General features: G+C 43.6%; 1 protein-coding gene across 2 annotated transcripts in view; it reads right to left on the reverse strand.

Moving 5' to 3' along the window:
* Positions 1-13,744, reverse strand: part of LOC148019864 (P-loop containing nucleoside triphosphate hydrolases superfamily protein) — a 74,615-nt gene extending 60,871 nt beyond the window's left edge. For both annotated transcript variants that reach the window (XM_087700069.1, XM_087700070.1), the window contains exon 1: positions 13,253-13,744. In XM_087700069.1, coding sequence (XP_087556195.1) covers positions 13,253-13,600 — 348 coding nt within the window. In that variant the 5' untranslated portion in view covers positions 13,601-13,744. The remainder of the gene's footprint in view (positions 1-13,252) is intronic.
* Between the last annotated feature and the right edge of the window lie 644 nt (positions 13,745-14,388).

The following is a 14,388-nucleotide window of genomic DNA, read 5'->3' on the forward strand; positions in this document are numbered from 1 at the left end:
CACTCCACGTGTAATAATCAAGTCCATGGAGCTTGTCATCAGTGGATGTGCATGGAGGAGCCATCTGGAGAGGATGTAGAAGTAGAGAAAAGAAAGGATTGGGAGAGGGAACATAGCCAAACCACGAGCGTAGACTGCAAAAACCAAGAGTTCAGATGCAGTATAACCCAAAAGCTAATCAAAATAAGCCAAAATCTACTGCACAAAGTCAAAAAATCAATCAAACACTAGCAAAAACGGCTTGATGATATAAACGCCCAGCCAGGAGAAGGTGCAAAAACACCAAAACACACTCTAAAATGGATGCGCAGGCTGTACGGATGCTGACATCAGCAAAAAACGCAGGCAAAACTGGTCGCCTGATTGGACCAGCAGCTGCCTGATTAGCATAAGGGAAAATAGTCCTAAAATCAACAATAAAACACAGCAGAAACACAAATCCTGAAAACTGATACCATGTCAGAAGTGGTGTAGCAATGGAAGCATAAACAACATGCTGAAATAAACTGTTGAAACACAAGACAAGAGAAAGAATAAATGAATGAACACAAATACAGATGAGAACTCAGATGTATGCTCGGGAAACGAAATCCATATCGAACACGAGACAGCAACATACAACAATGAGTCACTGGCTGTGTGGGCGCCCTGGCACCGGCTTCTCTCTCCCCAAAAGAATCCACAAATGATGGCTGAAGTACAGAAGAGGAGGAGGAGCCCTAGCAATATATAGGCATAAAATGGGGGGAGCAATAAATGCAGTCGGCCAGCATTTAATGCTGTTCGGCCATTATTAAATGCTCCCCAATCCTAAAAGGGCACCAAAAAATGCCAGTAAAAATAGTACAAAAAGGCCACAACCTCTCCAACACAAACTCGCACCTGAGTTGACTAATCTGCTAACACATCATAATCCTTTAGAAAGAGCATACCCTAAATACGATCTTTCCAAAAAGATCAAAACCATTTCTGTCAAATTTACGAATCTCAAAGAGATTCTTTGTGTTAGATGTAGATGCACTACCAGCCATTTTCAGCAATACACAACTGCAACAAAGGGCTGAATGCTTTCAGCCAATAGCAAGGTTTCCGAATTGTAACAGCAAGTACACACTCTTGTACTTCCAAAGTGTCCAAGAAGCAGATGTTTAGCTGCAAATTTCAGTCTCAAGTACTGATTACAACATGTGCACGAATCAAATCTGATACATTTGCATTAAGGATAGCTCCCACTTCAGTAGTACATCACCAAAATTCCCAAATGCAATGACCCAAATGCTGTATTTACCACTGTTTCACTACATAATGAGTATTCAGCAATGCATGTACCAAGAGAAGCTGCCCTTTTTCAGCATTTGAAGCATCCAAAACTCTAAAGACTCCCACTCAACACTGAATCTGCTGCAAATTTCACTGTCCAGTCTCAAAATGACTCAAAAATACATCACCAATGTGAAAAGCCCCAAATTTTCTGCAATGAATCTACTCCAATTGCATGAATACATCTTCCCGAGCATCAAGTACAGACTAATGTTGCAGAAATTTCACAATTTCTGCAAAAGCCCCAAATTTCGGGGTCTAACAGTGCACAATTTCCAAGAAATTGGCTCATCCAAGCATAAATTTCACTTGCATTTGAGAATCCCCAAAAATTTCTAAGGCTTGTGCACTCAATATCTGCAATTTATGGTCCAGAGGTCGATGCAATATGTGTCAAGCACCAAATTCGGGAAAAGCCCCAAATTTTAAGACACAGATTTGCACAGATTTGCACTCTGTGCTTGTAGGTGTGAACACTTGGTAGAAGGGGGAAAATAAGGTGAAGAAAAATTAAAAGAAAATGTCTTCTGCCCGTCATCCGTGCAACCCGACACCCTATCCCTGTCACGCGAGAGCCTTCCGTCGTGTCGCATGTCTCCAAACCCGTCGCGCAGGTCACCTTGTCACACAGCCCCGTCAGTCTGCGTCTGACGCCCGTTACACCTGCACATGACCAGTCACCTGGCCCGTTACACCTGCACCCGACTGTTGATACCTAACACATTAGGCCTGCACCCGACTATTGACGCTTGCCACATTAGCTGCATCTGACCAGTCACCCAACTAATCAGTCACTACCAATTTCCAGAGTCGAAGTGGAAGCAGATCGAGAAAGAGAGCTGAGAGCAAACACATTAATCGAGGAGTTCAAGGACTCAGAGCTGAACAATGTTTGACAGTGATAGAGTAAGATTGAGTCATCGGATAGGTGTGTACCAGTGTGGTACACACAAAGAATAAAAGAATGTATTTATACTTGGGGTGCGGTACACTTACACCCATTAGGGTGGGTTCACATGTGTGAAGTAATATATACACGGGAGAGAGCATAAAGGGCCTTTACACCCAACGCCCTTACATATCTTCCATTTCCCATCACCAAAGGTGGTATGAAATCCATTGTCATCTAGCTACCCTGCGCTAATCAAGCTCTTCTTGAGCTGAGCTACATGCCGTACATGCTGAAGTGTGAAGACAGAACCATGCTGAAATTGCAACTGCACACTGCCAATACTTGCAATGTCACATGCATAGTTGTCCCCAAGATGGACAACACCATGTCGACCCCTTGTATAGTCAGAAAACCACTCATGATGAGGGGTGACATGAAAGGAAGCACCTGAATCTAGAATCCAAGTATGCATGTCATCATCCGTATCGGCAAGTAAAGCATGTGTACAAAAGTGTGAAGAGATAAAAGAGTACGTCATTCCCACTGTCACTGTCATGAGTGACTACATTCACTTCTTCAATTTTGACACTGCTCTTCTTAGGCTGACTCTCTTTCTTCTCTTCCTTGCTATCATTTGTCTTCTTGCCCCTTCCTTTCTCTTTCTTTCATTTGTAGCAGTCACGTTTAAAGTGGCCCTTCTTGCCACAATGATGGCATTCAACATTCTTACCACGTGATTTGCTGCGTCCCTTGCTATCAAATTTGTCTTTCTACTGTGATCTGCCCATGGTATGCAAAGCACTGGAAGACTTACTGGATGCATTATTCTGTCGATTCATTTCTTCCATGAGTAGAGCACTCTCTACATTAACATACAAAAGGATCGCATTAGAATCGCTCATAGCAGTCCTGAATGTATCCCAACTCTCTGGTAGAGTGCAAAGCAAGAACATAGCCTTAAATTCTTAATTAATCATGAACTTCAAGGCAACCAGCTGGCTGAAAATGGAGTTAAACTCACTCAAATGAGTAGATATTGCTGTACCCTCTTTCATACGCAAATCCATAAGCTTTTTCAGCCAATAAACTTTGCTTGTGGCACTCTTCTGTGCATACAATTCTTCTAGTCGAGTCCAAATAGCATAGGCATAATCCAAACCTTCAATGTTGTGCTCCTTCAAGCTTCTTAATGTGCATGAGATGACTGCTGTCACTGCTGCCAACCATGATTTTCAGTCCAAATGTGACCAAAAATTCAGCAAATGCAATCCCAAACTGTCACACAAGCGACCAAGGTCAAACAAGTACCAACCACCAATAAATAACCACGTAAAGGCAGAAATTTCAGACCTGCAAATAAATTTCCAGAAGCACTAAACCTTGTGCTACAGCACTCCACAACTGATTACAGTTGTTTCAAGGTCAAATACATCACATTACATGAGAAGTCCCAAATTTTAGCTGCAATTTCTGTTGTACATGCACCACGGGCACAAAATTTGACACGCACAGTCAAAAGCCCCAAAATTTTTGTGCTCAAAGCATCAACCATACATCTGCACTGTCTCTGACATGCATAAAATAGGGCAAATTTACCAAAATAGAGCAATTTCAACCAAAACCCCAAATTTTCCAAGTGCTAGGTGTTCAAATTGCATGGAATTAAAGCCGCATGTACATAAAATGACCAAATGGCACACAAATTTCGCCCAAACAGCAAAAGCCCCAAATTGCACGAGGTCCAATGTGCATCAATGTCGAACAATTGGGTAAATTTCAGCCCAATTCTCACATGTACATGAAAAGCCCCAAATGTCGAAGGCAAAATGTCACAAATTCCTGCAATTTCTAAGACAAATATCACTATTGTGTCTTGCTCACATCAAATCTGGACGAATCCCCAAATTTCTTGAACAAAATTGCAAATTCTTGAACTGTGCTTACACGCACGAACGCCCGTAAAGGAAAAGGGGTATTTAAAAAAACTGATTTTTGAAAAAATATGACCCGGGGGGGTGCAGCTGGCGGTCACCACACGCTGGACCCATCTCCTCCTCGCCACGCACTAGAGCCTCACGCGACACCTATCTAACTGTCCCCGCCTGACCCACTCCGTCCACCAGTTGCCCTGACTCACGTCGCCTGCAAGTCGTCGCCTGCCCCGTCGCGTCCTGCCTATCACATCCACTCTTCTCATGATTGCTGCCCCGTCACACATAGCTGCTGCCGTCGCCTGCTCGTCGCATCCTAGAAAGACAACGTTTTGACCTGCATGCAGCCTGACGTGGCTTGTTGGCCTGCAACTAACTGAAAATGACATTTTTTTGACCTGTGTGTGACTGCACGAGTGTCTGTCCAGTGAAAGAACAATGACAAGCTCACCAGCACTAACTCTGAGAAGGGCGAACACCTTAATCGCAGCTCTAAAACCAGTTTGTTGGAGCCTAACGCAAAGCTGAGAGTGAATGTGACGGATAACACACACACACAAAGTAGAGAGAGCAGTGTAGAGAGGAGAGTGAGCACGACACCTTTCTTGTTCGGTACAATGACAAGTGTATCTCTTTAGGTTTTAGATAGATATATAAGAAAGTACAAATGTGCTAAGGGTGTGTTCACACCCGTGCACATATAAAAGGCACGATGGCCCTTTATTCCCAACACAAACGTCTGGACCGCCAAAGCTTCCCAGGCTATTAGATCCCTCTTGGACTAGCTACTAAATCTTAGCAAAGTGAAGATTGTTTTGGCACGGCCCTTTGAGAGAAAGATAGAAATCAATCGAGATTTCAAAGAAGGACAAGATATTAACTTCAAAATCTGACAAAGGCTATCGGCAACCATATGAGTGAACCAAGCACCATACAAATAATAGCGCCATAGTTTAAGTACATGGATAACCGCCAACGGTTCCTTCTCTTGGATAGTATAAAATATTTGGGTGTTAGAGCTTACAACTCTCAAATGCGATGGATCGACCGTCCTAATAAAAAACAATACTTATAGCATAGTCACTTGTATATATATGACCTCAAAAGGTTCATTCAAATAAATAATCTACAACATCGGTACTATGGTAACCAATCATTTCAATGTTTGAAAATGTTGATTGAGCTCACTAGACCAAATAACTGGCGAACTAACATGCTTTTTCTTACTTTGGAAATCCTTAAGCAAACATGTTAAGGGTTCAATAATATGAGCATAGTCCTTAATGAACTTCTAAAAAAATCAATAAAACCCAAAAAAGATTTTACTTACCTTACGATCCTCAAAATAGGTCAATGGAGCACTACTTGAATCTTTTCGAGACCAATACAAATGCTATCAATTGAGATGGCATATCCCATACATAACAGCTCCGTGCAAAAAAAAATTCACAAATGGATAGTTTTGCAAACAATTGCTCGTCTTAAGAGACACAAGACAATATGCAAATGGTTCACATGCTTCGATGTCAAATATTTCACTACCAAAGTTCGATGTATACCAAGATATCCAACGCTCGATGCATCATGACATTCTATAAAATTTTATTACGAATATAAGGGACGACAAATTAGACTCACCTCCTAGCCATAGAGCCAAACAAGCTCACCCCCAAGCCTAGGAGCTAGCAGGACTCTCAGTCACAACGACATTCCCAAGGTTGGCATTCCATACCACCAATCCACACCATCCTAGCACACAAACAGTCAACACGCCAAGAGTCCAAGAGTGGTGAACACATAATAATATGTGCAATAGGACCTTGAGTCCTATAAATAGGCCTTCACTGCTATCCATACATACTAAGTCACTTCATAACCACTATGACCAATTCTACTAGCATTAGTAGTATATTCAGCTCATAAGTGAGTTTGTATTGTGATTTAGCAGGCCAGACATTTTAGATGCTTTTTGGCATTTTTTAGTGGTCATTATTAAGAGACTTGTGGCATTTATTGCTAGCCAACCAACATTAAATACCGGTCGACCTAATGCATTATTGCATTATTTTTTACCTATTTATTTGGCTCCCTCCATAGTCTGCTCATTCAGCACTTGGAGATTCCAGTGCATGCCCTATTAGAGAGAGGGAGCCAATGCTACTACCCACATAGCCAATGACTCACCATTGTGCATGACTATCTCATGTTTGGTATATGGATTCCATTTTTCAAGCATATCTTTGAGTTCTCCTTTGCAATATCATTGTGTTTCCTCTTTTCTCTCTCTTCTGTCTTGTGTTCAACAATTTATTTCAACATGTTTCTATGCTTCCATTGCTGCATCCACTTCTGACATGATATCAAATTTCAAGATCTATGTTCTTGTTGCTGTCTACTGTCAAAAGATGACGTATCAACAAGACAGTAGGGTTTGCAAGGAGAAACACAGAGTGAACTCAACAGACACTACCAAGAGAAAAGAAAAGAGAAGAAACTCTGATGAATGGAATATTGAAGTTTTGAATCATGGAGTGAATGTGATACAAGGGAAGGGTGTCGTAGCACAAGGAAGATGATGAAGACAACCACGAACCACGAACCGCAATGTCCTCCTGAAGGGGTGTGAGGGCAATGGAGAGGCTGGAGAAGAGATGACGGACTGAATAAATCAGCCGTAAGGAATGAATAAGAGAATGGCCTATAAATAGGCACAGTCAGTCTAGGATGGCGCCTCTTTTTTTGGCTGCAAACCCTAAACGCAAAACGCAAAAATGCAAACTACGGGTGAAGGGTGAAGAGTTTCTCAACACCCCCTCTCAAGCCCAAAAAGGGGAATAAAAGAAGAGTGAGGTAAAGATGCAATGCTACATGCTGAAGAATGCTCATGTAGCAAGTGCCACTTGGACAGTGTCCCTCGTGGGGAAATTATTCACTTGCCCAAGCACCCTAGTACAAAGATGATGAAAACATGCAATGCATAGGAGGAATGTCGGACTTTGTGTGGTGCCGAGAACCATAAAGGATATGCCCATACTCGAGCTCGGGAGGTGGCTCCATGACCAAGGGACGAAGAAGATCCACCCTGTAATCTAAGAATACCACCTAAAAGGAGACCTTTGAAGATAGTCAGGAGACAGGATGAGCTGTAGAACCCAAAACTCAACCTCGGGAGAGAAGCCGCTAGCTCCGTGACTCCATGTTGAAAGGAATACGAAGGCCTAGCCACCAAGTCGCTGCTAAAGACCCAAGGGCCCCGATCTAGGTAGATCCTCTAGATCCTGGGTATGAGTAGAGGAAATGATTGCTCGAAGGAGAGCCACTCCTCAAAAGTGAAAGGTGGTGGTGTGTGAAGAACTTCATGGCACATAGAGTTTCTCTCTGAATTGGAAGGAGTAGAAGCAGGAATCCCCCTCCGAAGCTAAAGAAGAATTGATAGCCCCCTTTGAGGGCGAAGTAAGAAAATCCCCCTCTGAATCCCAGTCTAAGAGAGAAAGGAACTCCAACCACTCATGGCTCACGGACGGCGAAGCATTTGATGATGAAGGAAGTGCCACCGGTTGTGCCGAAGAAGGTATCAAGGTCTCGGAATAAGAAGATGGAAAGCACCCAAAAGTGGTCTCTCGAACCTAAGTGTGGAAGAAGGTGGGGAAGAAGGAGGCTCACGATGAGCCAAGGGTGGGGAACAGTCAAAGGCTTTCAGGAGAGTGGACTGTGGAGGAGATGTGGGCCGTGGAAGCCATTGTACCCGGAAGTAGGTGGGGGAAACCTCCGCACAGTGGGGTGGTCTTCAAGAGGGCTTATCGCCTCATAAGGTCTTAGAGCCTTCGTGTGCTCGAAAGGACTTAGTGCACATCGGGTGCGGCTTATTGCCTCAAGCATAATACTCTGATAGCCAATGCAGAACGATCTCTATGGCCCAGAAAGGAGAGGTGGCACAAGGAGTGCTTGGTGAAAGACGAATATACTCCAGAGGGATGGGGAGCAAAGGTCGAAGTCGACAGTCTTCGGTAGGATGACCGTTCGTGCCGCAGTAGTAGCACCCAGTAGAAGGATAATCTGCCGGTGGAGACACCATAGTACCACTGTGGCAAATTGGAGAAGGGAGGGTGGCAGGGAGAAAAATGATATCTCCCAATGCGCAGCGGAAATGATGGAGAAATCAAATGTTGATGCCGAACCCACCACTGGTCTTTGTCTTCTCTAATGAGGAGAATCTTTGTGGGCAAACGCAACCAAGAAAGGCTGAATCTCATGCAAACGATAATGCAAGAGAGAGAAAGACTAAAAACGCAGGCTGGAAAACAACAAACGCAGGAGGGAGCAGCCGCTAGTTAGGATGTTGATGCAGCGGAAGAAGAAGAAAAGTGGATGCCGAATCCGCCACCGGTCTTTGCCTTCACTAGAGTGGAGAATTTTTGCCACTGTTTGAGCAGATCCAACTCTGATACCATGTCGAAAGATGACGTACCAGCGAGACAGTAGGATTTGTGGGGAGGAACACGAAGTGAACTCGGCAAACATGGAGAAGAGAAAAGAAGAGAGAAGAAACTCTGATGAATGGAATGATGAAGTTCTGAATCATGGAGTGAATGTGATACAAGGGAACAAGGGTACCATAGCACAGGGAAGATGATGAAGACAGCCACAAACCACGAACTGCAATGTCCTCTTGAAGGGGTGTGAGGGCAGTGGAGAGGCTGAAGAGAAGAGATGACGGGGACTGAATGAATCAGCCGTAAGGAGTGGATGAGAGTGGCCTATAAATAGCCACAGTCAGTCTAGGATGGCGCCCCTTTTTTGGGCTGCAAACGCTAAACGCATAGAAAAGCAGAAACGCAAACTATGAGTGAAGGGTGAAGGGTTTCTCAACATCTACTACTAATTATTGATCATCTATATGTCAACTTTTCTCAGCCAAGGAAACATCGGTCTGCTGTCAATTGGCCTATCTACTACCCCAATTCTTCGTTTTCATCAGCAAAACCTGCATTTACTGCATTTAATGTTGTGGCAGCCTGCATTATGACATTCTACACCTAGTTTTCAATTTTCTTGTCTCCTATAGACTAGACAACGATGTTTTCAGGCTGCTCTTGCTGATTTTGATTGATTCCCCCTGTCTAATTTGATTTTTCCTTATCCAAGAATTGTTTTTGTGATCAACTTCTTTCTTCACTACGTATGAACTCCGTTTAGTGCAGCCTATCATGTGCTTCATGTGCTTTGGATGTACTCTCTCTCTCTCTCTCTCTCTCTCTCTCTCTCTCTCTCTCTCTCTCTCTCTCTCTCTCTCTCACATGGCTCCTCGCTACATTCTATTGATGACAAACTTCATGGCCCTAATTACTTAACATGAAGTGTTGTTATGGAAGCCTTGTTTGTGCAGAAGTGCCTCTGGTACACTGTTTCCAAAGCTATTGAGCATCCTCAATGCACCACTCCTCTTCCAGCTAATTTCAATGAGGACAACCACAAGGATGCTATGCTTACATGGGATTCCAATGATGCCCATGCATATTCAACTCTTCTTCGTTGTATCTCTAGAGAGGTTCTTCCGTGGTCACCTCTTGCAAAATAGCTTCAACAGTCTGGGCAAATCTTTAGATGTATGAGCGTCGAGGCTCCCTCGCCCATGTGTGCAACTACTCTTTATGGAAAGCTTCAACAAATGAAGTTTAAGCCCGGTCATTCTTCCTTCATGTTACACAAGTGCAAGATTAGATTTGTCACATGCAATTTACCCTTACACAGGCTCATCTTGTGGGGATTGTGCTCTACAAGCTCCCTCTGGAGTTTGATGAAGTAGCCAATGCTCTGTAGGCCCAAATGTCATCGACACTAGTGAGCTTTAACCATATGTGCTCGATGTTGCCTGATCATGAGTCAGCTTTGCAATTACAGAGGAGACTTCCATCTTAGCAATGAGGCATTTGCCGCTTCAGAAAGGGTTGACGGGAAGAAGTCAAAGTCCCATTGTTATCACTGAGGTAAAAGTTGACATTTGCGCAAGGATTGCAAAGTGTTAGTGGCTTGGTCGAAGAAGAAGAAGCAAGATACAGACTCCTTCACTGAGACATCCACCTCCAACTCCAATTTGGATCCTCCAACCAAGGCCACGGCCAAAGTACAAAAGGGGTCCTCTTTGTCAAATCGAGGGAGGGGCTTGGCAACCCCTCATCCTGTTGTTTTCTAGTGCACGTGATGTAGCCATCCCTCACATCTCTCCCGTGCTAGAGAGGGAGTCCAAATGTCCAAGGATATAACAACATGCAAGTTGGATTGCGCAAACAAGCTAAGCCATGTAGCAAGCAATAGATCAAATCATTTTATTATTACTTTACTTTATTAGTTGTTGTAGTCACGCTTTTCCAGCATGCAGTTGGCAAGTTTTACTAACCAACTTGATGTATTCTATTCATTTTTGTCAGCCTATTTATGGCTGGCCTGCATGGGGATCATATCACTTCAATTTCTTGCAAGGGTGAGCACTTTGGCTAGTGATACTCCAACAGCCCATTGTATATGCCTTCGGTGTTCAGCATTCATACTCTACAATCTTTAGTGTTCTACTATCTCTTTCACTCTCTCTCTCTCTCCACTTTGTGTTCACTTCTTTCTTTCAATGTAATCATACGCTTCCACATTCGCTACAGTCTAGCATGGTATCAAAGCAACATAGAAGCACTAATTGATCGTGAGAAGATCTGAAGAGCACTTTTTTGAATGACACCAAGGCTGTGTTTTCAGCATTCAAGGGCAAGCAAGAGGGCTGCGCATCAATACAGGGCTGAAGCGAGCAAAGATGCACGAAAGGAAGTTAGGTTGCTGTTTTTATGCAGGTTTTGATGTTTAGGAAGGAGAAAAGGCTGCATTTTCAGCCTTCACAACAGGTTTTGATTTTTAATCACCTCCAACAATTAAGCAGTGTGTAGCAAGAGCGAAGGAAGCCCTAGCAAGCTGTGTCTTTTCAAGGCCAAAGAGGGCTACCCTTTCTTTTGTGCACGTTATTTAGGATCCATTTTGTCAGAAATCAATATGGAGTTCCATGTGATTATGAACCCATGTTACCGGCTCTTCCACAAGATCAAAAGCTGGATGGAAAAAACTATCGCATTTGGTAGGTGATGATACTAGCCATCTTGGAGTCTTGTGATTTGGCAAATCACATGATAGATGCTATTGATCATCCATTGGCCCAAGATCTTTCTAGACTTTCTTCTTTGGAGAAAGCAAAGTTGGTGAATATACATGCACACTAGGACAAGTTGAATGCACGCATCCTTTCTTATTTCGCTCGTGTACTCCGACTGTGATAGCCCATATTGAGCATCTTACCAATGCTTGAGAGATATGGCTCGAACTAGATCAACTCTATAATAGGATGGCTATCATGAAGAGGGTCTCTTTGGAGGTGCAAAAGTAAACTTTGAATTCAAGCAAGTCCGTTTTCATAAGGAGCATGTGAACAAGCTTCAACAGCTACAAACGATGGTTCAAAATTCAAGCAAGGCAATCACCTCCAAGGATATGGCAATTATCTTGTCCTCATAGTTGTTCCCTAGATTTAACACATAAAAGAGGATTAATGTGTTAAGGACTTTACTAAGGAGTTTGAAAGGTTGTGGAAATGATGGAGTTTGACATTGCCAGAAGGTGAGATAGCTCCCACTACAAGATATAGGCCTTATACCGACGTTAAAAGCGACGAAAATGTTCATAAAGAAATTTTTCCCCGTCGTCGCAAAAAGTGTCGTTATTGGCAACGCCATAGAACAATCGGTATCAGCGTCGTTATCAGCGTTGCTATTTACGTCGGTATCAGTATCAAGGTATCAGCGTCGCAAATACCGACGCAAATAGTGACGCTGATAACGACGCTTTGCGATGCATTTTGCGATGCTAATAGCGATGCGTGCAGTAAGTCAAGCTTCCCAAAAGAAGGGGAAGCAAAAGCAAAAGACGGAAGACCAAAACAAGAAGGATGAAGAGTCTACTTGCCAAATTTTGTGCAACAATGAGAGTTGCATAGCCTTGACACGGAATCCCATTTTTCATGCTAGGACGAAGCACGTAGAGATCTAGTATCACCACATTTGTGAGAAGCTCTTGGATGAGACCATTGATTGTTTACTAAAGCACTTCCTCAGGCCATTCTACGTCAGCATTCCAGATCCCTTGGGCTTATGCCACACCCCGAATCTGAGAGGGGGTGTTAAAGATATAGTCATCCCTAGGATGGGCACAAGCATGTACAGGGCAGCAGGTTAGGGCAGTTCATGTAGTCGCATTTTGTTCTGATGCAAGTCAAGCAGCAATTCATGCAGTCACCATCAGTTCGGGCACGATTCCAGGCAGAACATGCAGGCTGGATTGGGTGGACAGGCTGTTCCACACGGTAGGCAACAGATTGCAGCATTTTTATTATTACTTCACCAGTTGCTACAGTTGGTCATTTCCAGCATGCAGTCAGCCAGTTTTAGCTGGCCAACCTGATGTATTGTATCCATTTTTGTCGGCCTAATTATGGCTGGCCTACCTGGGGGTCATCATATTACTTCAATTTCTTGCAAGTGAGAGAGAGCTCTAGCTGGTGATACTATGACAGCCCATAGCATTTACACTCTGCAGTCTTCAGCGTTCTACTGTCTGTTTCTCTCTCTCTTCTCTCTGTATTCGCTTCTTTCTTTCGGTCCAGTCATGCGCCTTTGCATTCACTGCACTCTGACGGGAGATTCACTTCTTGAGACAGTCTCTAAGGATCCACAGCAATGGGAATTGCTTTCAAACCATATGTAGAACGGCTCCACCACTGAGTGATAGCCACACATGAATTGCAAGTTCAGCTGCATTGATTACGCTTGTGGTGGCACGTCCACAAAAAAGAACAGAGGTGAAATCTTAGGGCTTCACCGTATCATCGCTTGTAAGAATGCCCGTAATTGATTATGAAAAGATCGACATTTTACAAAGGAAACTGTTTGCCACTATGATCATAAACAGATAAAAGTCTACAGACCAAGTTTGTTTGCCGAAGATGCAACATTTAACTTACGACCATTTGGAACGCACAAATTAATGCAGTACGGTGGACAGAGAGAGCCATCGGCACCTGGTGAGAGCTCAGGGAATGGCAGACGCGGCGGAGGATCTCAATTATTGGCACAAGGAAGGCGAGGGTCTTGCCAGAGCCGGTGGCAGCATCCACTGCGACGTCTTTGTGAGTGCACAGGAGGGGGATAGTGGCAGCCTGCACGGGAGTTGCGAGGCGAAACCCTTGGGACTCTAAGACGTGCAGGGTGTCTGGGGAGAGCGGAGGCTGGAGATCCTTGAAAGGCGTTCTGCTGAGGACTCCTGCTCCTCCTCCCCCACCTCCTCCTTCTACTGACTGCTTCCTTGACATGGCATCTTCGCCGATAGTCCCTCCTACCGATGGTGTTTTATTTTTCTTCTTGGGCATTTCCAAAGAAACACACACGCGGGCTCTCTCTGTCTCCTCCTGTGTCGGCTAGACGGCCATCTTCGTCGACAGAAATCCTAAAAACCCCGTGCCTCCGCCTGTTCCCCAAGCATGCACGTATATACTGTCTCCGCTTTTTTTTTAAACCCATGTCTATTCTATATATTCTTTCTATCTTCTATTCTATATATATTCTTCTTCTTGAAAGGTTTACCAAACCTCTCCTAGGAGCAAAAGCTTTTCCGAACCTCAAGAAGCTCTCTCCTCTCTCTTATTGTAGAGTCCTTCCGAAGTACTAAAAGTTTTTCCAAACCTGAGGAAGCTCTGTTTTATTTTACGGTAATATTTATATATTATTAAAAGGTTCGCCAAACCTTTCCTTTCGAATCACCAAAAGCTTTTTTGAACCTGAGGAAGCTCTCCCTTATTTTATAGTAATATTTGTATATCGGGAGCTTCTCATAAAATATAGATGTTTAAAAAAACTCTCTCTCCTTTCTTTCCTTTACATGTAGGAATAGACAAAGAAGAGACATATATGCAATAATGAAGGAAGATTCAAGTGGCTAACAGTAACTCTCTTTCCCTTCTTTTCTTGACATGAGGGACATAACAGCAAGGGTGGATGGCTAACAACAACAAGAGAGCAAGCTAGCGGGAATGCAAGAGCATGGTATTCCTCTTCAATTGGCCATAAAGATTCACTCCTAGCTAGATTGCAAATAGATCATGCCAATCATGTCGTATATGTTTGTCTAAGGGCACAACTACTCATAGGTCGTTGTGGC

The sequence above is a fragment of the Lygodium microphyllum genome, chromosome 19 (genome assembly GCF_053477565.2).
Source record: "Lygodium microphyllum isolate KBCC chromosome 19, Lygodium_microphyllum_v1.1.10, whole genome shotgun sequence".
Taxonomy (NCBI): Eukaryota; Viridiplantae; Streptophyta; class Polypodiopsida; order Schizaeales; family Lygodiaceae; genus Lygodium; species Lygodium microphyllum.